A 21,032-nucleotide genomic window follows, 5' to 3' on the forward strand; every position below is an offset into this window, starting at 1 on the left:
CCTTTAAGACTCTGGAAAGGAGGGCGCGCCGACTGGTCTACTGGGGACTACATTTCCCGGGAGCACTTGAGGCCCACAGAGGGGCGGGATCACACGCTCGTAGCCGTGTGGGAGACACAGCAATCTGATTGGAGGTCACAGCGCAGACTCGGAGCTGGGCGCGCGTCCCCGCGAGGTCCCCGCGAGGCCTGGCGCGTGTGTTGAGAGACGGTCCGGGTTGCGAGCGTGCGCCGTGCCGGAGGGGCGGGCCGGAGGCTCCTGTGGGGCGGGGCCGAGGCTTTCGCGTCGACACCGCCTTCCTGCCCCGCCCCTGGCCGTTCGTCCCGCCCCTCCTTCCTGGAGCCTCGGCTGAGGCTGAGGCGGCGCGGCGGCCGGGAGGGGGGCGGCTAGTGACCGGAGCGACACGCGCCCGCCGCGACCCTATGCAGTGACTCGTGCGGCGCAGGCGCCTCCTGCCCCGCCGGCGGGGCCCGGCCTTCCCGTGGCGGGATGTTCTCCCGAAAGAGCCACGGGGATGTGAAAAAGTCCACGCAGAAGGTGCTGGACCCCAAGAAGGACGTGCTGACCCGCCTGAAGCACCTGCGGGCGCTACTGGGTAAGGCGCGGGGCTTGGGCTGTGTGATCAGGGACACCTGCCGGAGAATCGGGTCCCACCCGTTGCATGGGCCTGGCGGGCTCTCAGGTCCGAGTGATGCAGGGGGCCGGGGATGGTTTGCACAGGACCCCTGTTAGCCCAGATCGGGGACACTTGAGGCATTGTTCCTGAAGGCGGTAGGCTAGCCCTGGGCGCTGCGCTGTTGCCCCAAGTGTAAACTTATTCAAGATTCTCTTTTGGGCGCCTAGCCACGGGTAACCTCGAGGCCAGGCACAGAGGTGACTATACCCTGTCCTCTCCAGGAAATAAAACCCGGCACAAGTGGAGCGGGCGAGAATACACACCTCTGCCATCTCCCTCTCTCATTTTAAAAATTTAAATTCTTGACAACCTGGATTAGACCAAGACCTCAAGCCGTCCCATCACCGACTTAGTTGAACTGCCACCAGTCTCCTTTTAAAATGTTATTATATTTGAGTGTGAGCCTTGGTTGTCCTGGAACTCACTCTGTAGACCAGACTGGAACTCATAGAGATCCATCTGCCTCTTCTTCCTGAGTGCTAGGATTAAAGGCATGCACTACTACTGCCCGGCCTCCTCCCTTTTAAATGTAATCATTTTGGGGTGGGGAGAGCCAGGCTCACAGAGTTCTTGGTGTGAAGGGGGCTCTGCTCAGAGGAACCCAGACTTTCTTGGATTCGGGGAGGCTGCTTTTCCCTTATAACCAGAATGACAGCCATTTCTCCCTGCCAGCCTTCTCTTTTTATGGCCTGCAGGGTGGAGATTCTGCAGAGCCCAAGTGGGCCTGGAATTGACCTGTAAAGACTTGAATGCTCACCCCTGTGGGTGTGAAGTGTCCACAAGGTCTCCCGGTGCTGGGGATGCGTCGCTTGGCTAGACTGTGTATTAGGTGGATCTAGTTCTGTCTTAACTTTTGTTCAAAATAGAAACATCTTTGCCTGTCAATTGACAGTCTTGTCTGTATTTTGGGGCCAAGGAAAAGACATGTTTCTTCCACGTGTATTTACTGTTGAAACAATAATATTAATAGAAATTTAAGGCCGGGCGGTGGCGGTGCACTCAAGAGGCAGAGGCAGGCAGGTCTCTGAGTTCGAGTCCAGCTACAGAACAAGTTCAGGACAGGCTTCAAAGCTACACCAAAAACCAAAAACTAACAAACAAACAAACAAAATTAAAACCCAGTTTTAGAATGACTGTCACTTGAGAAAATAGGGCTTAAAGAATTCATTTTGTAGGTGAGAATTTTAAGCATTTTGTTAATGAGATTAAGAGTTGCTGATTATTTCTGTTTAGAGTAATTAAACTATTTCTGGGTGGGAGACAGGCCAGTAAACCAGCCAACCAACACCCAACGGAAAGTAAAACTCAAAACCATCACCACCACCACCACCACAAAAAAAATCCCTCCTCCTCAAAAGAAAGCCACCAGATTTTGCCAAATGAAGTTGCTTGTTATCTCATCTTCCTGGAGATCCCACTTCATGTGTTCGGTTTATGATGAATGTAAAGCAGTTATTGTTAGGGGGATTAGTTTCTGGACTCTTGAAAGCAAAATGAGGTGTTCTTGGTAAGTTGAACTTTCTCCTTCCTGTAGTGAAATGCCCAGGCACACAAGTGCTTTGTGTTGGGTCCTTAGTATCTGATTATGCTGCAGGGGCGTTTTTGATAAAGTGGATTGAACAGTATTTTACGGCATTTGATATGTTGGAACCTTTTCTGTGCTAAAGAATTTAAGCCTTTGTTCTGACTTAGAAGCCCAAGATTAAGTTGGATACATTTTATAAAGTCAGAAACCTAGATGAGATGAGTTTCTTAGAGATAAGCAGTCCTTGTTAGGATTCTGAGAAAGTGGATACTTTTTAGATCTGAGTGTCCCTGATTTTTCCTCTAAGGCGTGTGTCTCATTTCAGCTGCAAGTGGCAGAGATAGCCTGGGAACCAGGTCAGTGGCATCTCTTTATGATACATTTTAAATTGTGTGTGTGTGTGTGGTGGGCTTGTGCTAGTGAGTCCAGTAACCTTGGAGGCCAATTGACAGATCTCCTGGGGTGATTGCGAATTGCCCCGAGATGCATACTGGGAACTAAACTCTCTACAAGAACAGCAGGTGCTCCTAGCCTCTGTCTGCAGCCTGAATCATCTTTATATGTGAAAAAAAAAATAACAGCTGTATTATCACTCAAAGATAAAATCTGTGTTTAAAAATATTGTTTGTAACATAGAGTTCTTTGATATTACATTAGGAATACTTTTGTTGCTGATGACGGCCGAGTTTCCTTTATGTATTAGTGATCTTTAACTAGAGGGGCTCTATTTACAAAAAAAAAAAATAAAATAAAATTTGAGGAATTCTAGCCATAATATTTAGTGTAAACTTTTGCTTTACAACTGTGATTAGAAGACTTTAAAGAAAACTAGTGCATTAAAGTGTTAATTCCCACAGCATCAAATATCTTATTTAGTTATTACCTTTAGAAAAGACAGTGTTCTTGAGAGGAATTAAGTCAATATGAAGGCAACTGAAGGGAATGGGTTTAATTAGTATCACATATTACATATGCACTTATAACCTTGCTTTTTCATGTCTGTGTCTTCAAATGAAATAGGACTGGCATTTTTTCATGTAAGGATGATGCTTCTGATCTGGGTTTGCAGCCTGTCCCTGCCACTTGTAGCTGCACAGTATGGACTAGTACTTAGCCTGCCCTTGAACCTCAGCTTTGTTACTCTCTTAAATGGGTATGATAGGGTGTGAGTACATATGTAATGGCTTCGGCTTGGGGCACTTACCAGATTCTTCTTCGTCACTTTCCTCCTTCTATTAATAGGACACATATTTTAAGAGGTATTTTATCCACCCTTCGTTTTTTATTAGATAATGGTATGGCCTTATTCTCTTGTCATAAAAAGTAGTCAGTTTGCTGAGTTCTGACAATGTGTTTTAAATCAGCCCTTGAAGGACTGTGTTTTAATGGTTTTCATGTATCATTGGGATGAACGAGGAGATGACTTCAGTTCTTCTTATGCTGTTTAAATCATCTTTAGGAGAGTAACTGAGTAAGCCAAACAAATCACCCCCTCCTCACAACCCCTGTGTATTACTGTATTGCTCCAGCGAACAAGTAACCCCAGACTTTGGGAGGTTAAAGCAGGAGCATTATTGTTAATTTGAGATCAGTTTGGGTTACATAGAAAGTTCTCTGTCAGTCAGGTCCACATAGTAAGATCCTGTTTCAAAAATAAAAAAAAAAATGTAAGGCATATATATAATTTAAAATTATCTTGTAACTGCATTTATGACACAGAAGCATATGAAATTAATTTTAATGTATTATATTTAACCTAATATATCAGCAGGTAATAGTAAAGATTAACAAAGAGTTTTAAAGTACTATGTGAATTAGTTAATTAATTCTATGTGAATTATATGAAATTCAGTATGTATTATACGGTCAGAGCACTTGACTTGTCCTTACTAGCCACATGCCCAGTAGTAGCAAGATATGGGTAGTCGCAACAGGTTGGAGAGAGTAGGATTTGACTTTGGGAAAGCAGTGTGGTAGGGCTGGGCAGTTCCAGCCAGGAGAAGGTGGAAGACTTGGTAGTAGAAATCCATGTAGCAATGGTACTCTTGTTGCATCCTCTGGGAGTGGGGAGTTAGAGCACTGGGCACACAGGACCCTTATGTAGAGCCCAGTGGAGATCAGGTTAGAGTCAAATACCCTAAGAAACAGGCTGATGCAGACTTGGTGGCCCAGATCAGAGAGGGTTTGGTTTGCTTGAGTTGGAGCTAACACTTGTCCTTCCTTAAGGTGGGAGCTTCTGTGGAGACTTCTTAGCAGGCCAGTAGGTAAGTCTTGAGAACTGTCCATCTGCCAAAGACACCAGAAGAGTGGATCAGGAGGGGAGAGACTGGAGGCAGGAGTTTCCAGAAAGGGCTGTGGCAAGGGGAACAGGCAGATGATGGATTGTTGGAAGAGGAAGGCCAGGATGACAGGACAGAGCAGCAAGAGCTTCAGGTGCAGTGCGGGCTGCTTAAGGAGTGACTAATAGGAAATAATTTGGGATAGGAGGCTGTGGCACTCAGGTCAAATCAGAGCTAGCACTTGGACCTCAGAGTTGCCCCAGAGAAAAGTTTCTTACAAATGTTCTGTACATTGACAGAGCAAAGTATAGCGTTATATTTCTTACTGCTTTAAATAGGGGCAGGTTCACTTGCAATTTTAGATGTCGCCATTTACTGTTTTATTGTGTGTGCTTATGTGTTACATGTGTGTAGCAGATGCACGTGGAGATCAGAAGAGGACATCAGGTGTCCTGCTGTGTCACACTCATTTCCCCATTGAGTTTAAGATAGGGTCTCAGTGAGCCCAGAGCTAGTCTGGTGGCCAGAAAGCCCCAGAAGCCCCAGGGAGCCTGTCTCTAAATCTCCACAGCCACCAGCATAGTTTGCAGGTGTGTGTGCAACCATGGAGTCCTGCATATTAGACTCTGCAGTAAGTGCTCTTACCCACCAAGCCATCTCCCCGACTCCCTGCATATATTTAGTTACTAGTATTCTCCATGTTTTGTCCCTCTCGTTTTTAGTTCCAAACATTTGTGAGCACAGTAGCCTAGGCTGGCCTCAAACTCTTCATCTTCCTTTCTTCCCCTGCTGAGTTCAGAGATTACAGGTGTGTATGCCACCATGTTCAGTGCTCCTCCCCTCTGCCACCTCCTTTCCTCCTCCCCTTATTGTCCTTTACTTTTCTGATAGCAGGAATGCCTCTCAAACCATCTGGTGTTTTTCTCTTAGAACAGAGTTCCCCTTTTCACTTTAGTCTGACTAGCAACACACCCATTTTTATAGTTTGATAATTGGTAATGGGCAGTCGGAATCATGGGAGTATTCTGCATAGAGCTGGGGTGAGGGGTCGTAGCTGATGACGGGGCATGGCAAGTTTGGTGTACTGCAAGTTGAGTGTGAGAAAAGGAAGGTCCAAGTGGAATGTCTGGGACGAAACTGTGGCATGTGGGGTCAGGAACTTAATGAGAGGGTAGCAAGCAACGATGTGATTCTTTAGTATGATGAACTCATCACTCTCCCACAGCTATGGTGAAGGTAGTGCTCCCTACCTCAACCTCTAGCAGAGAAACTGAGGCACAGTAGTTAACTGTTTGTCTACCAACCTCAGCTGACTAGCTGATATGCATATTCATAAAACTGGACAGCCTGGTGATAGAAGCCTTTAATTCAAGTTGCTTACTCTGGAGACTGAGACAGGAAGACTGAAAGTTCAAGGGCTGTTTGGGCCACAAGGTGAGTTCAAGGCCAGCCTGAGAAATTTAGTGAGATGTACTCAAAATAAAAAGCAGGAAAAAAAAAAAAGAAGCTAATGTTGTGCTTCTGCTAGTTGTCTGATTCAAAAGGATATTTATGCATCAGAGAAAGTATTTACCCATCAGAGTGAATGTTAATACATAAACAAAGCCCAGCAGTTTTTGCCTGTCTTGCAAAAATTGTGTGACGTTTGTAAAACTCTCTTCTGGTCTGTTCCAGAGAGATCTGGAAGATTCTATTTGACTTAAGCATGACAGATTTAAAAAAAAAAAAAGGCTCCTCCTTCTGTGCTTTATCATTCAGTTCATTGGGTTCTGTGTCCAGGCTTGGCAGCTAGTGAGATTTTTGCACAGACAGTAATTCTATAACTAGAAAAGATTGGGAGCTATAATTTCAGGTCATAGCAGCCCTGTTTTGATCTCTTTTAGTTGGCCAAGTTAATGCAAATGACTTTGCCATAATATTCCCATTGCTTGTTTTTCATCAATCACTGTTCCATTGTACCTGCAACCTCTAGAATGTAAAATGAACGTTGTATACTTGTATTATTCCTGCCCCTAGGATTGAGGTTGTCTAGACTTGAGAAAGATGAGCCCAGGGCAGCCATCTGCACTGAGATGCTCTGTGTGTGATAACTGAGAAGGATTGCTTTCCAACACCTGTTCTGAGAAAGGAGAGTATTGGTAGGCCTGGGATACTTTCCTATAAATATTTATAATTTAGAGTTTTATTTTGTTGATAAGCACTTTACTCCTGCGCAAGCATAAGAACTTCTTCAAGTTGTTTACAATATTGGTCTTTGGTCTACAAACTGAGTACAATGGGTACAACTGTAGCTAACTGTAGGCTTTTTTCTTTCAAAGTTGGGTTTTCAAAATACCAATTGATTCCATTTAAACCTTAAATCAGTCTTTTTCCTTCCTTCCTTCCTTCCTTCCTTCCTTCCTTCCTTCCTTCCTTTCTTTTTTTTTTTTTGGAGACAGGGTTTTTTCTGTATAACTGCTCTGACTGTCCTGAAACTCATTCTATAGACCAGGCTGGCCTCAAATTCACAGAGATGCTTCTGCTCTGCCTCCAGAATACTGGAATTAAAGTCCTGTGCCACCATTCTCGGCCTTAAATTTTTTCTAAAAGAACAGAATCACTTTACTGCTAAATTAAGAACAATTAATGTGTAAATGTAGTAAACAGTTACTTATCTAGCCACCTTATGCTTGAGATTGTAAGGGAAATGGTGTTGCACACACACCTTTAATTCCATCACTTTAGAGGCAAAGTCAGGCAGATCTTTATGAGTTTGAGGCCAGCCTGGTCTATAGAGAACTAGTTCCAGGACAGCCAGAGCTACACAAAGAAACCTTGTCTCCAAAAAGAAAAAAATTCAATTGGGAACTTCGTTTTGTTTAGTGTGTGAAGATATGTGTGCTATATTCAGATAGTATGGTGTAAGGTCAAGGCTTAGGGTTAGGTAGAAGAAGCAGATGCTTAAATGATGAAATGTCCACACAGGGCTTTGAGTCCTACAGTGAGTGGGAAGAAGGGGAGGGGCTATGGAGGTGGTCACAGCTGAGCGATAGTCACAGCAAGCCTCCTGGAAGTGTCTGGAGTGCTTACAGAGGAAGGTCAGGACTGAGTTGGGGTATGAATAATAGATAAAGGACTTTGCCTGGTGGACAAGGAGTAGATAGGACATTGGCAGAGAACACAGCTTTACAGAGACAATTCTGCAAAGCACCAAGGAATTAAGCAAACAGTGGCTTTTGCACTGGATATAGGTAGACGGTGGGAACCCAGTGATTTGTTTGAAGCAGAAAAGGAGGATATCTTTTCTTAAGGAAGGGCCGGGGAGTCCTAGCCTCTTTTTGAAGCTTATATGCCAGGATAAAAGCAATCCCCGTCCATTTTCAGTGTAAGCGCCGAGGAGGTACCTGGTCTTTCCACTGTATGGAAAGCACAGACCTTAAATTGAACCCAGGACTCAGGGGAAGCCCACAGAGATGGGTCCTATGGGAGTGCTATAGAACCTGCTTGAGCTAATGGGTCTGGTATGTCTCTGCCATCTCCCCCCTTCAGCTGCTCAGAATTGATTGGTCTCATCCTGCTTCTGCTTTAGTTAGCTAAAGGCATGTCTGGGCCTTGTACCTAAGAGTGCCCGGTAATGTCCTAGTAAGAGGCATTCCAGATTGAGAGCGGTTATAAGGGGGGAGACACAAATTTTTAGTATTTTTTAAGAACCAGGGTAATTTGAGTTGGTAATAAGAGGACTTAATAGGAAAACTGTGATCTGCAGTGGGATGGGGCAGAGGAGGGCTGGAGAGATGGCTCAGCCTATAAGAACACTGGCTGTTCAAGCATAAAGACCTGACCCTAGCTCTGGGTGGAATGGAAACAGGAGAATGAGTGGGATTGCTGGCTACCAGCATAGCTCCATATTCAGTGAGAGACCCTCTCTCAAAGGAATAAGGAGTGTTAGAGTGATAAGTCACCCAGCATTCTCCTCTGACTGCCAAGCAGTGCACAGGCATACCTGCACACACATGCATGCATACACACGCACACACACACATTATACATAATACACATGACACACACCCCAGAGTGGGGGTGGGTAGGAAAAGGGCTTGTTAGGAGGGTGTCTCTTCACTGGCGGCCTAGTAAAGAAGGCAGGAGTGGAGTGCTGGATGGCAGAGATGTGGAGGGAGCTCTCATGCCATACTCTCTTCTTTGGAGGTCAGTGGTGACATCTGTCTGAGCCAACTTTCTTGCTGGTGTGGTGATAGGAACTTGGAATGTCATACTCCCATTTTGGGGCCACGTATCCTTTTAAAATAAGGAAATTCGGCAACATGTAAGGCTTGCTTCTGTTCTTTTTCCGGAGTGAAAAGGCATTTAGCCAGAAGGGGGAAGAGCTGTGTAATATAAGCCTAGTTTAGTAGAGCAGATGTCACGTTGCCAGCTCTGCCACTCTGTGCCCACGTGCTCTGGGGTTGGTATGAGGTGGGACTACACTGTGGGAGGTGATCTCTGCAGGCTGTGACTGTGGTATGTAAGGGTCACCATGCTTCTCTTCACTGTGCTTTCTGTGTGACTTAACCTCAAGTAAGCTGTAACACCACAGCATTGACAGGTCTGTTCAGTAGTACTTTATCCTTATCCGGAGCTTTTTCTCATGTTCTCCAGCCAGTCAGAGGGCTACTTCAAGTCAGTGGCTCTTATTAATCACGAAAGCTTAGTGCCAGATTGTGGCTGTATTGTAGGTATTTTGCAATGCAAGCTGTCTTTACCTCATGTCAGCCTCCCAGATCTATCAGTTCAAACAGCTTTTCAGGTGAGGGATCCATTATCAGAGCCTGGTGATTGAGAATTAGATGAAATTCAGAAATTGTATCTTAAAGTATTTGCCTTACAGAGATACTGTAACCCTTTGTGTTCTTGCTACTGTTTGCATCTGGAAGACATTGAAGACCGCAGCAACAGTAAACATATACTTTGATTTTGCTATTAGAGACTGTTCAGTGCATATCAATGCATATGTAGAGACTGCTCTGCCAAGAACACACAAAGTGACATTACTTGTGGCCCACTGTACGAATCCTGAGAATGTAGGGTTCTTGTTCCTGCTGCATACAGTGTGACTGACTGGCATCCACCTGGATCCACCAGTTTTTTCCAAAGCTGAGCTTCCCTCAGACAGCTTGCAGCTGAGTAACAAACTGAGCTTCTTTGTAGAGACCCAGGTACAGCTAGAATAGAGCCTTGAGGTTCCCCTTACTCAGGCCAAGACCTTTTGGAACTTCGTGGCAGACCACTATGCTCAGCCCTGTCTTTTCCTTTTCTCTTTCCCAGGGCTCAGACCTGTATGTAGTCTGAAATCTCTAGATGCCTTCCCTAGGTCTCCTTTGTCTCCCAGGGAGTTCCTCCACTCAGTCTCCCATGTGGTTAACTCTGTCCCTTCTCTTAGAACTCAAACCAAGCACCTTCTCTGACCCTGCCAAGTGGTTTCCATCCTGCTGTCTACAGTGCTTCTGGGACAGGACGCACACACACGCACACTCACACTGCAGTTCCACATAAACTGTCTTATCCTCTGTCCTGGAATTAGCTTTCTGCAGAATTCCTACAGCGTGTTTTACTTCTCATTAGACATTTATGCGTTTTCTTTTGTATCATGCATGATTCTTGTGTTTTGCCTCGTCTTCCGACTGACAGCTTATGGCAAACATGACAGCTTCTTGCTCCTCTCGATACCTCTTGGTAACATAGTTCTCTATGCAGAATAATAATACCTGGGTGGGGAGATGGTTCAGTAGTTGGAGTGTGTACTACTTTTGTAGAGGACCAAAGTTCAGTTCCCAGACCATATGACAGATAGTTCCCAACCTCATGTAACTCCAGATTCAGGCAGATCTCATGCCTCTGGTTTCCATGGGTACCTGAAATCATGTGTGTACACCCTTCAATAATTAAACATAATAAAAGTAAATTTAAAATATTAAACATTAAAAAGAATAATATTAATTTGGCACTCTCTATGTTCCCAAGTACTGCCATGGTTTCTTGCATGTAAGCTCATTTAATGCTTCCAAATGAAATTGAAACATGTTGTAGATGAGATATAGAGAGATTAAGAACCCTCTCTAAATCTATGTAACCAAAAGTGTCTGAACTCTAAAGTCCCCTGTTCATTTAACAGCTGTATGTCTGTCGTAGCTCTGTGGCAAGCAATGTGTGCAGCATTAGGTAGGCCAGGATTTGCAGTGGAATTCTGAATAAGTGAGTTTAAACAAATAAACAATAGTTTCAGAACATATAGTTTGAGTTGGGAAGTATCTAGCCACCCATGTGGATATTTTAAGGAATTTGAGAGCCTTCCTGTCTAAAGGTCATTTTATTTGTGAGAAGATGTCATCATGTATTAAGACTGTGAGTTAAGGATGATGGTCCTTCCAGAACAGTGCTTCAGCTTCCCCTTGCATTGTGTCATCATCATCATACCAGGTCCTTGGTGCCCAAGGAGAGGAGATATAAGAAAGGAGTGTTTCTGTGGACAAAGGGGACAAATAATCCTGTGGGCAAACTATGATGAGGGTAGTGAGGAATGGCTTGGGTGATGCTCATGAAACAAAATTGGAAGTATTAGTGTCAGATTTTAAATTTGCAAAACTCAAAACTGATTTTGCTTTGTCGCCAAGGACCTTTTCTAGTTAAAGAAAAAAATTTTTACAGTGAAATAATTGAATAATTGATAGTATTTTCAACCTGTAAAGAAGAGAGAAGAACTTAAGAAAATGCGTTTAGGAATTAAATTAGTTTTTTTCTGTCTGCTTGTGTTTGCGACATAAACCTTTGTCTTCTATGGACTGTATCTGATAAGATGAGGGTGTGTGTGGACCAGTTAGGCCTGATGTTCTAGCATTCACAAGGAACTCTGAAGCAGAGGCAGAATGTCTGCATATCTTCCTCAGCATGTGTCCTTATGTATCATATTGCAAATATTTATTTTGGCAAGAATATTCCCATCTCTTTCTTGCTCTTAAAATAAACACATACACAAATAGATCACCTTCAACTGAAATCAAAAGTAAATAGCAAAGTGGAAAAATATGTCAAATTTGTAAGAGGGGAATTAGTTATATCTTTAGTACATATTAACTTCTACACATTAACAAGAAAAGTTATAATATAATGTTACAACCAGAGAAATGAGCTGTAGCCATATTTGAAATGTCACATTTTACTAATAATCTAAGATATATAAGCTTAAATATATTATCACTTACCTATCAATTATCAAAATTTGTTGCAAGGAGAGGCTGGTTGTCCTTCCTGGCCACCTGGCTAGCTTAGCCCTGAAATAACCAACCACACAGAAACTGTATTCATTAAAACACTGCTTGGCCCATTAGCTCTAGTTTCTTATTGGCTAATTCTTACATCTTAATTTAACCCATTTCTATTAATCTATGTCTCGCCACATGACTGTGGCTTACCGGCAAGATTCTAACTGGCATCCGTCTCAGGCAGAAGATCCATGGCGTCTTTCACTCTGCCTTTCTTCCCAGCATTCAGTTCTGTCTTCTCCGCCTACCTAAGTTCTGCCCTATCAAGCCCAAAGCAGTTTCTTTATTCATTAGCCAATGAAAGCAACGCATGAACAGAAGATCCTCCTACACCACAAATTGTCTCTCATCCCAATAACATACATGTGAGGTTGCTAATACACATTTGATAAGACTATCATTTGGTGTTGTCTTTCTGGAAAACAGTTTCATATGATCTTCAAAATGTATGTATTATTTGGCTCAGTTCCCTCCTCCAGGGAATAAATGCTATATTTAAAGTTTATTCTATTAAGTAATGTATCGCCACATTGTTTGCCTGTCTATTTTGTTTATTGAAGTGAAATTCACATCACATAAAATTGACTCTTTTAAAGTGAACAGTTCAGCGGCATTAAATACTCTTGCAATGCTGTAAACCATTGCCTCTAGCTTCAGGGTTTTTGTTTTTTGAGACCGGGTCACTCTACATAGTCATGGCTGTCCTGGAACTCACTATCTAAAGCAGCCTGGCCCCATCTCATAGAGATCCTCCTGCCTCCGCCTGTCCAGTGCTGGGATTAAAGGCATGCACTGCCATATCTGGCCTTCCAAAGTCTGTATTGGGGGCAAAGGAGCCCTGTAGTCATTAAGCAGTCACCTGACTGCTACTCGTGTGCATCTGTTTAGTCTGACAGGATTTTTACGTTTTCTTTTATTCTCATCCAAAAGATGTGCTCTGTATTTGTACTAGCCAACACCTTTGTGCTCAGGACACACACAGCAGCACCAGCTGAAAGAAGGGACGGAACAGGGACAGGGCAAGGGCACCTTCGACTGGAGTGTCATCAGTGTCCGTGGCGTTCACTGCTCGCACCCACTCTTTCTTTTCTCATCTCTCCTTTGGTGGAATAGTTCTCCTCACTCACAGTTCTGGATCTGTTTTTAGTTTCCGTGCTTTTGTTTTGTTCTCAGACCAACTCTCCAGGCACAGGAGAGATGATCTCTGGCTTCCTCAGCCTGACACAGTGCTAGAGCTAGTGAGTCATGAGAAGAATCCAGCCCCTCCTCAGGGATCCACCCAGTTCCCAAGAACCTCTCTGATTGGCCTTACTTGGGTCACTTCCTATTTCTGTGCCAGTCACTGGGTGAGGGAACTGGGGTGTTCTAAAGAGTTAGATTGGTCATTTGTTCTGTTCCTGGAGATGGAACCTCAGCTCTAGCTCCTTTATACGCTCATGAGCAAGACGGCACTGGCAGTGCCCCTGTTTGATGCCTGTTTCACTACAAAGTTCACTAACTTTTGTCCCAAATCACTGATGAGAAATCCTCCGTTGATATCCTGTAAATTCTACTTAAGACTGTAGAAGTTATATTTAAGGAATAATTTGAGGGAAGTAAGACACTGTCTTTTGAAGAAATAGATTTGAGCACTCCAAGTCTGTCTAGAATAGAGATTCTCCATTGGTTTTTAAGTTACTCCGTAGAGTGAGTGACTGATATTTACAAACCAAGGCCCAGCTCTCATAGGATTCTCATTCTACTGAGACAGACTGTATGCGAGTAACATTATAATGTAATTTCAAGTATTACTAATAGGAAAATGGATCTTGGTAAGGGTAGTGTGCATACCTGTCTAGGTATTGGGGTCAGAAGAGCCTTTCTAGAGTGTTTGACAAAGGCCTGAGTTGAGAAGGTCTTACTTATCATTATTTTAGGGAACAGTATTCCAAGCAGAGGAAACAGTAAGGGCAAAGGGTTTGAATTGTAACTGTCGTGGAACTGCACTGCAGTCCCTAGAGTTAGAGTAGAAAAAAAAATGAGAGAAGAGCAGGGGTAAGGCCAGGTGGGGAAAGATAGATAGGAACCGCAGGGGGCAAAGGACAGGTCAGGAATTGCTGTGGTTCCTGTTTGGGAAGTAGACCTGCTGGAGTAACCTACCAGACTTCGGCCGTCTGACCACAGCTTTCTTCGGCTTATCTATTACTTTTCTGTTGCTGTGATGAAACACCATGGCCATGGGAACTTAGAGAAGGAAGGGTTTATTTCCAGAGGGATGAGAGTCCATGACCATCATGGCAGGGAAGTATAGCAGCGGGCGGCCATGACAACTGGAGCTGGGAGGTGAGAGCTGAAGGTTCATGTCTCGAACCACAAACAGAGCAGGGGCTCAACTGGGAATGGCTTCACACCCCAGTGATGAACTTTTTCCAGGACAAAAAGGACATACTTCCTAAGCTTCCCCAAACAGGGGTTAGCAACTGGGGGCCCAAATATTCAAATGCCTGAGAATATGAGTTGGGAATCTCATTCAAACCACCGCTGTTTACTTCATGAACAGTCAAATGCTTTGTCCTGAGCTAGGCAATGGCTAGAGACAAAAGAGAAGAGAGAAAAAATGGTGTTAGACAAGTGAGTGGTGTGGAAGCTGTAGCATACATGCTTGTGGAGGAGGTTTGTGTCCTTCCTTACTCTTCAGTGACCAGTGATGAGGTTGCAGGCCAGGAACACTGTGGCCCATGGAACAGGAAAGCTAGAGTAAGTGGGCTGAACTGGTAATCCAGTAACAGACAAAGGAGACGCCATACTAGTAAGACTGTAGACGGGGATGAAAAGGGGACAGGCCAGTAGCTGAAGAAGACCGAGCCCAGGAAAATGTGTATGGGTCAGGACAGTAATGACACAGCTATATAAATGATGACAAAGGCATCAGGCACTGCAGGGAGGCTCATTACAGGTGTCCAGCCAATTTTGAACTCATGTTTTCTGTATTTTGAATGTTTCTTAATAAAATGACCTGAGAGAACTTGGATCTCTGGCTTATTATTAATTGTATTATAACCCAGTGTCACCGAGCCTTGCGTTTTTCTCAGATGTGTGACTGTGGTTAAGACAGAGCTTAAAGGAGGCAGAGGCACACAAGTTCCTGCATCCTAAGCCTGCTGACCACTGAAACCATGGTATGTGTTTTCTTCTGTCCACTTTTGTATGTGTTGTAGTTACTGTTTTATTGCTGTGAAGAGACAACATGACTAAAGCAACTTATAAAAGCATTTAATTGAAGCCGGGCGGTGGTGGCGCACGCCTTGAATCCCAGCACTTGGGAGGCAGAGGCAGGCGGATCTCTGTGAGTTCGAGGCCAGCCTGGTCTACAAGAGCTAGTTCCAGGACAGGCTCCAAAACCACAGAGAAACCCTGTCTTGAAAAACCAAAAAAAATAAAAAAAAAAAAAAAAGGCATTTAATTGGGGACTTGCTTGCAGTTTCAGAGGGTAAGTCCATGACCATCCTGGCAGGGGCATGGCCAAAGACAGGCAGGCATGGCACAGGAGGAGAAGCTAAGAACTTACTTCTTGTCTGAAAGTTGGAGGCAGACAGACTGGGCCTGTTGTAGACTTTTTAAACCTCAAAACCCATCTCCAGTGACATACATAACTCCTTCAACAAGGCTACACTTACTCCTTCCCTAAATACTTCCACTAGCTAGGGACCAGGCATTCAAATGAAGGAGTGAGTCTGTGGAGATCATTCCCATTCAAACCACCACAAGTATACTTTCCGCAGCTGTGGTAGCTTAAGCTCCTGTGGTCCTCCAGAGAAAATGTTAGTCCACCCCAGCAAATCCATAAATGCTTGCCTCCATCTACAGAAAGCAGTTTAGTGGTCAGTGCCTACTCCTCTGCTTGAGGGCTGAAGTCCTGTCTAAAGCCGTGCCTCTGTCCCACATGCTTGCCCAAGTCTACTATTGCTGTCTCCAGGTCAGAGATCCCACCCACCACCTGTAGCATGTTGATTCAAAACCAGATGGCAGGAGGAGGTTAGTTGCAGGAAGAGGATCTTGTGGTGGTTTTACAGAGCTATCATTTCTGAGCATGGACCATCTCATTAGCTCATTAGCACTTTATAGTCAGTATTCTGGCAGAATAAGAGGTTGACTCATATGGTCTAAGGCTACCAGGTCTTGAAAATGAAGAGTGCTGTGATTGGAAATTTCATCACCTTTTTTTGCATCCTAAGGTGTTCCGTGTTTGCTTATTTCCACTTGGTGCAAACTTGAGAATGACATAAGCAATCTCTTGCTGCCCAGTTCTGTTTTCTATTCTTTCCACTGAATTACAGACATACAATCTTTACTAAACAATGAATCTCCTTTTAGCAATTAGATCATTACCAAGCGTTCAGTGCAAGGTGTGTGCTGTTCCAAAAGTGTACTGCATATGATGGACGGGGAATTTATATAATTTGCTGCTTTTAGAATTGGCAAAGATATTATTTTATGTATTATTTTTGTTAAATTTCCTTTGAAGTTGAAAAGTTGTGTTTTTCATGTTTGGAGAATAATGTGGACAATGTCTTGACTGCATAGTTGCTAATTTCTTTTATAGTATTCCAGCTTTGAAAAAATTTCTTTACTAAAGATTGGGAAGCACTTTTTCATTTATTGGGGGGTGCTTACATATTTTATATGCCTATTATGAAAATTTAAATATGAGTGAGCTTGAGTGTATAAAATCTTTTAAAATTCTGTAGTCCTTATCCATTGCTGGTATTTGTGTAAGCTTGCTGTCTTATTTGTGCATGTTCTCCCTCTATCGCTTGCTCTCAGGTTTGCTCATGATTGCGCACAGAGAGAGAGAGAGAGAGAGAGAGAGAGAGAGAGAGAGAGAGAGAGAATTTTATATGAGTTAGCATTGTATATAGTCCAATACTTAGTATTTCATGAAAGCACCTTAGACATTGCTCATACCAGGACGGGAAGGCTTACATCATCCTTATATGGCTGTCTTGTGCTCTACTGAGCTCCCATAACAAACTGTCTACCACTACTGTAGGTTGTTGAGTTTCAGGCTCTTACACACTGTCAGCAGTTTGTGTGCCCAGCAAGGCTTCCAATGACCAGAATAAGGGTCTTTGTTTACTTGTGTAAGGGATACCACAGAGGCCACTAATTTAGGCTGTGGGCAGAGCAAGAAATCATTATGATTTTCTAGAGGTAAAGACAGTCCTTTGGCGAAGGCCACTTAAATGTTTGTTAAATTAATTTCATGGAAAAGCCTCCCTTTTAACCTATCCAGGAATAAGGTTATTCAATTGTACATTGTCTCTGATATACCCCTCTAAAATATGGAGTCTGGGGAGGTGACTCAATGGCTAAAGCACTTGGGACAAATTCAAGGACTGGAGTTCATATCTTTAGAGTCCATGTCAAAGCCATGTAGTCATGGGGCCATGTATAATCCTGGAACTAGTAGAGATTAGATCCAGAGAACTCTTCCTTGCTACACTAGTCAGAATTGAGGAATCAGTAAGGTCTGGTTCCATGAGAGGCTCTGCCTTGATAAATAATGTGGAGAATAACTTCAGGTGTCCAGAAACGTGCACTCATGTGCAACTGCACACACATGGGAATACATATACACATATTTACACACCATACTCATATACGTACAAAAATGTAAAATGTAAAATGAATTAAGCTACTTTCTAGGCTTTTTTTTTCTTATTCTGGATTTACAAATGAGTCTGTAGCTTATGCCATATCTCTCCTGTGGGTTTTGTTATTGTTTCTAGCGAAATGAAACCAAGTACATTTCCAGGTCTGCTTCCTCCTGCTCTTCCACCACTCTTCTTTGTAAGTGTGGACCCAGTCACCTGACAGTGGGAGCCCAGCAGTGTGGAGTTGAAACCTGAGTGAACTGCCCTCCCTGACCCTTCTTCCTACAGCAGTAAAGACTGTACCTGCCTCCTGCCATTGCTCGAGGGTTAATTGAGTCACCCTTTGCAGAGCTGTTTTGCAGGCTATTATTGTAATATTAATAATAGTTATTTGACACAAGCATTATTTGATGGCCTTCCCTGTCTTCTTCACCACTCTTTTGTTTTCTTAGCTGTTGAGAGTGAAGGGAAAGAGGTAACCATTTAGGTTTTACTTTACCTATCTTATTTCTGTCTCTAACATATATCAAACATATATCCCCTGTGATATAAGCTGACCCCAGTCAATATTAGGACAAGAATGTGCAAGTATAATTGCCTTAAAAATGTCTAATGAGAGCCGGGCGGTGGTGGTGCATGCCTTTAATCCCAGCACTCGGGAGGCAGAGGCAGGTGGATCTCTGTGAGTACGAGGCCAGCCTGGTCTACAAGAGCTAGTTCCAGGACAGGAACCAAAAGCTACGAAGAAACCCTGTCTCGAAAAATCAAAAAAAAAAAAAAAAAAAAAGTCTAATGAGATTTATGTGCGCTTTTGTTTGTTTGTTTCTTTTCTTTCTTGTTTTTTTTTTTTTTTTTTTTTTTTTTTTGAGACAGGTTTTCTCTCTGTAACTCTGACTGTCCTGGAACTTGCTCTACAGAGCAGACTGGCCTCAAATTTAGAGATTCACCTGCCTCTGCCTCCTGAGTGCTGGGATTAAAGGCATGAGCCACTACTACCTGGCTTCTGGGAGCTTTTCAATTGGTATTAGTATTTATTTTGTATTTTATTTCAGCTGTCTGTGTAGAGCGATGCTTTTGGCTGTAACTAAGAGAAAATTAATATAAATGGATAAAAGGAATTTTCCCTTCCTATATAAAGAGGTCCTCAGGCAGGGCAAGCCAGAGTGAGGTAATCCAGTGTTGACAGTCCCGGCTTTCAGCCTTTCTCCTGTGTCATCCTCACTGAGTCTCGGTGTCAGATTACCCAGAGCTACCCAGATGGACTGATAGCCAGAGGCAGAGAAAAGCTGCTCATTATGTCCCTTGAAGAACAAGTATTTTCCAAGTACCTCTCTCTGAGACTTCTGTTTAAATGGATCGGCACTGTGTCATAGGCTCGGGTCCATAGTAGTCAGCGGCAAGGGTTGTCTTGTCATCACAGTAGGCTCAGTTGTGTCAGGTCCACTCCTATGGGTGCGGTATAGGCCAGCCTTCCCAGTGGATACAACTCTTTGCAGGATAATCCCTGAGTACACTCTGTTAGGAAGAGTGAAGGGTTGTTTGTGGGGGTGAGTGGGTGAGGTGAGGGAGCTGGAGAGGACCAACAGTGTCCGCTCCAGGCAGCTCTTAAGATTGTAGCCGGAAGTACTGTGGAACCCTTATGGAAATTAGTTGCCATTTATGACAAGTTTTTGAATACATACACATGTACATACATACATACACACATGCATACATATGGGGGAATTTTAAACATTTAAATAGTGTAATTAGTATGTAACTAGGGTAACAGTAAAATATGACTCTAATGTATGTAAGAAACAGAAGTATCAAAGAAGCCAAACGAATTTTTTTCTTCTGCAAATAAGATTATGTATTGTGTAGTAGTCCCATTGGGTCTCCATTCTTTCTGAGGTCCAGGCTAGTGAAACTCGGGCACAGGGTACATATGTATTTTCTCTTGGCCTTGGGAACACTGAATATTGGCCATTGTATTAACAGCGATAATCTCCTTAGAGCAGGACAACAAAAGCCTGGTTAGACTAGGTGCCTTCATTTTGTGGGTGGTCTAAAGTGCTTGTTTTGTTATTATGTATTATAAATCACATATGTGCTGGACTTTTTTCATATGCATTGATTTTTGTTTTGTTTATTGTTTGTGTGTGTGTATGCGTGTGTGTGTGTGTGTGTGTGTGTGCTTGCAGGTGCCTACAAAGTCCAGCAGAGGGTGTCATATCCCAGAGAGCTAGAGTTATAGGAGGTTGTAGGCCACCAATGTAGGTGCTGGGAGCCTAACTCTGGTTCTTTGCAAGGGTAACAAGTTCTTTTAACCTCGGAGACTTCTCTCCATCCCTAGTATAAACATTAAAAAAAATTTTTTTTTTTGTACCTAGCACATGGCTTGGTTTCGGATAAATTCATTCAGCTGTACCAAGGATGAAACAGATTAGGATTAATGAAGGAAGAACAAAGGATGGAAGGGCTGAGGGACAATAAAAGGTTCCTAAAAGGATGAGGCTGGTGAAATGGCTGAGAGATGGCTCAGTGGATAAAGGCAACCACTGCCAAGCTCGGTAACCTAGATTTGGTCCCTGGGGCCCACATGAACTAAGGAGAGAACCAACTCCTGCAAGTTGTCCTCTGACTTCCATTTTATACGCTACTAAATGTAGATGCCCCTTCCAATAAATAAAAGTGATTTTTTTTTTTTTAAAGATGGCTGTGGAAACTAAGCTGGGAATGCGAGGAAATGAGGACTTGAGTACAACATGGATCATAACAAGATGGTAGATTCAAGATTTGATCCATGGACCCAGTAGGGTTGAAGACTTGCTGGGATCAGGGTTCAGGAGTGGGCAGGAAAGATAAAAGATGGCAGGGAATGGGAGAATGAATCACTTGAAGCCAAGGCTTAGGAGGCGGGTAGTAATCACCAGGTCGAGGCTCTGTCTGTGGGTGTGGGTGGTAGAGGTGGAGTGCCTGACTTCATTAGGGATGAGGAAGCCAGGCATCATCCTGTAAATGTTGAAATCACCGATAATGGAGACAGGAACCGGGCCCGACAGTTTCTGGAGAGTGTACTGGGGTGGAAGGGACAGTGTGCCACTCGAGCTGGGCTTGGGGTGGACACTGGTCTGTGATGTGATGAGCAGCAAAGGAGCTCTTTGTATATGTGAGGAAGGAAGGACCAGAATGGCCTAGAAATTGTGGTGTGTGTGTTGTGTTAGAGTTTCAGGGTGTGTGTTTGCAGGGTGAGGGAGCAGCGAAGTGCCACACTTCATTGAGGCCAAGTATCATGTGAGCGTAGGAGGAAGGCGAAAACCTCACCTGGTGGCTGTGAGGCACATATTCTTAGGGGATGCCAGGCTTCAGGCAGAGCTGAGGGTCTGAGCTCTACTAGAAATGTGGTAGACTCGAGATTTGTTGAGTTGCACTGGCTGTAGCAGGTGGGTGCAGTGTGTTAGAGACCTGGGATGAGAGGGAATATCCAGAGTGGTGTGGTGTTGGTATCTAAGATGAGGGGCATGTGAGAAGCCTGAGGTTCTCAAGAGATGAATACAAATGAGGAAACCTAATATACACCTCGGGTGTGCTCCTAGACCGCTGCCTCTGACTGCAGTCTTAAGGTTTCTTAGCCAGTTTATT

At 43.7% G+C, this 21,032-nt stretch overlaps 1 protein-coding gene across 3 annotated transcripts in view; it reads left to right on the forward strand.

The window, feature by feature from the left end:
- Positions 1 to 380: 380 nt before the first annotated feature.
- The window catches only part of Ralgapa2 (Ral GTPase activating protein catalytic subunit alpha 2), a 272,467-nt gene continuing 251,815 nt past the window's right edge, over positions 381 to 21,032 (forward strand). For all 3 annotated transcript variants that reach the window (XR_009057697.1, XM_057780304.1, XM_057780305.1), the window contains exon 1: positions 381 to 595. Coding sequence is in view for 2 of the 3 variants with exons in the window: in XM_057780304.1 (XP_057636287.1) it covers positions 490 to 595 (106 nt within the window). In the remaining variant the exon portion in view is untranslated. The remainder of the gene's footprint in view (positions 596 to 21,032) is intronic.

Source organism: Chionomys nivalis, chromosome 9 (assembly GCF_950005125.1).
Source record: "Chionomys nivalis chromosome 9, mChiNiv1.1, whole genome shotgun sequence".
Lineage (NCBI taxonomy): Eukaryota > Metazoa > Chordata > Mammalia > Rodentia > Cricetidae > Chionomys > Chionomys nivalis.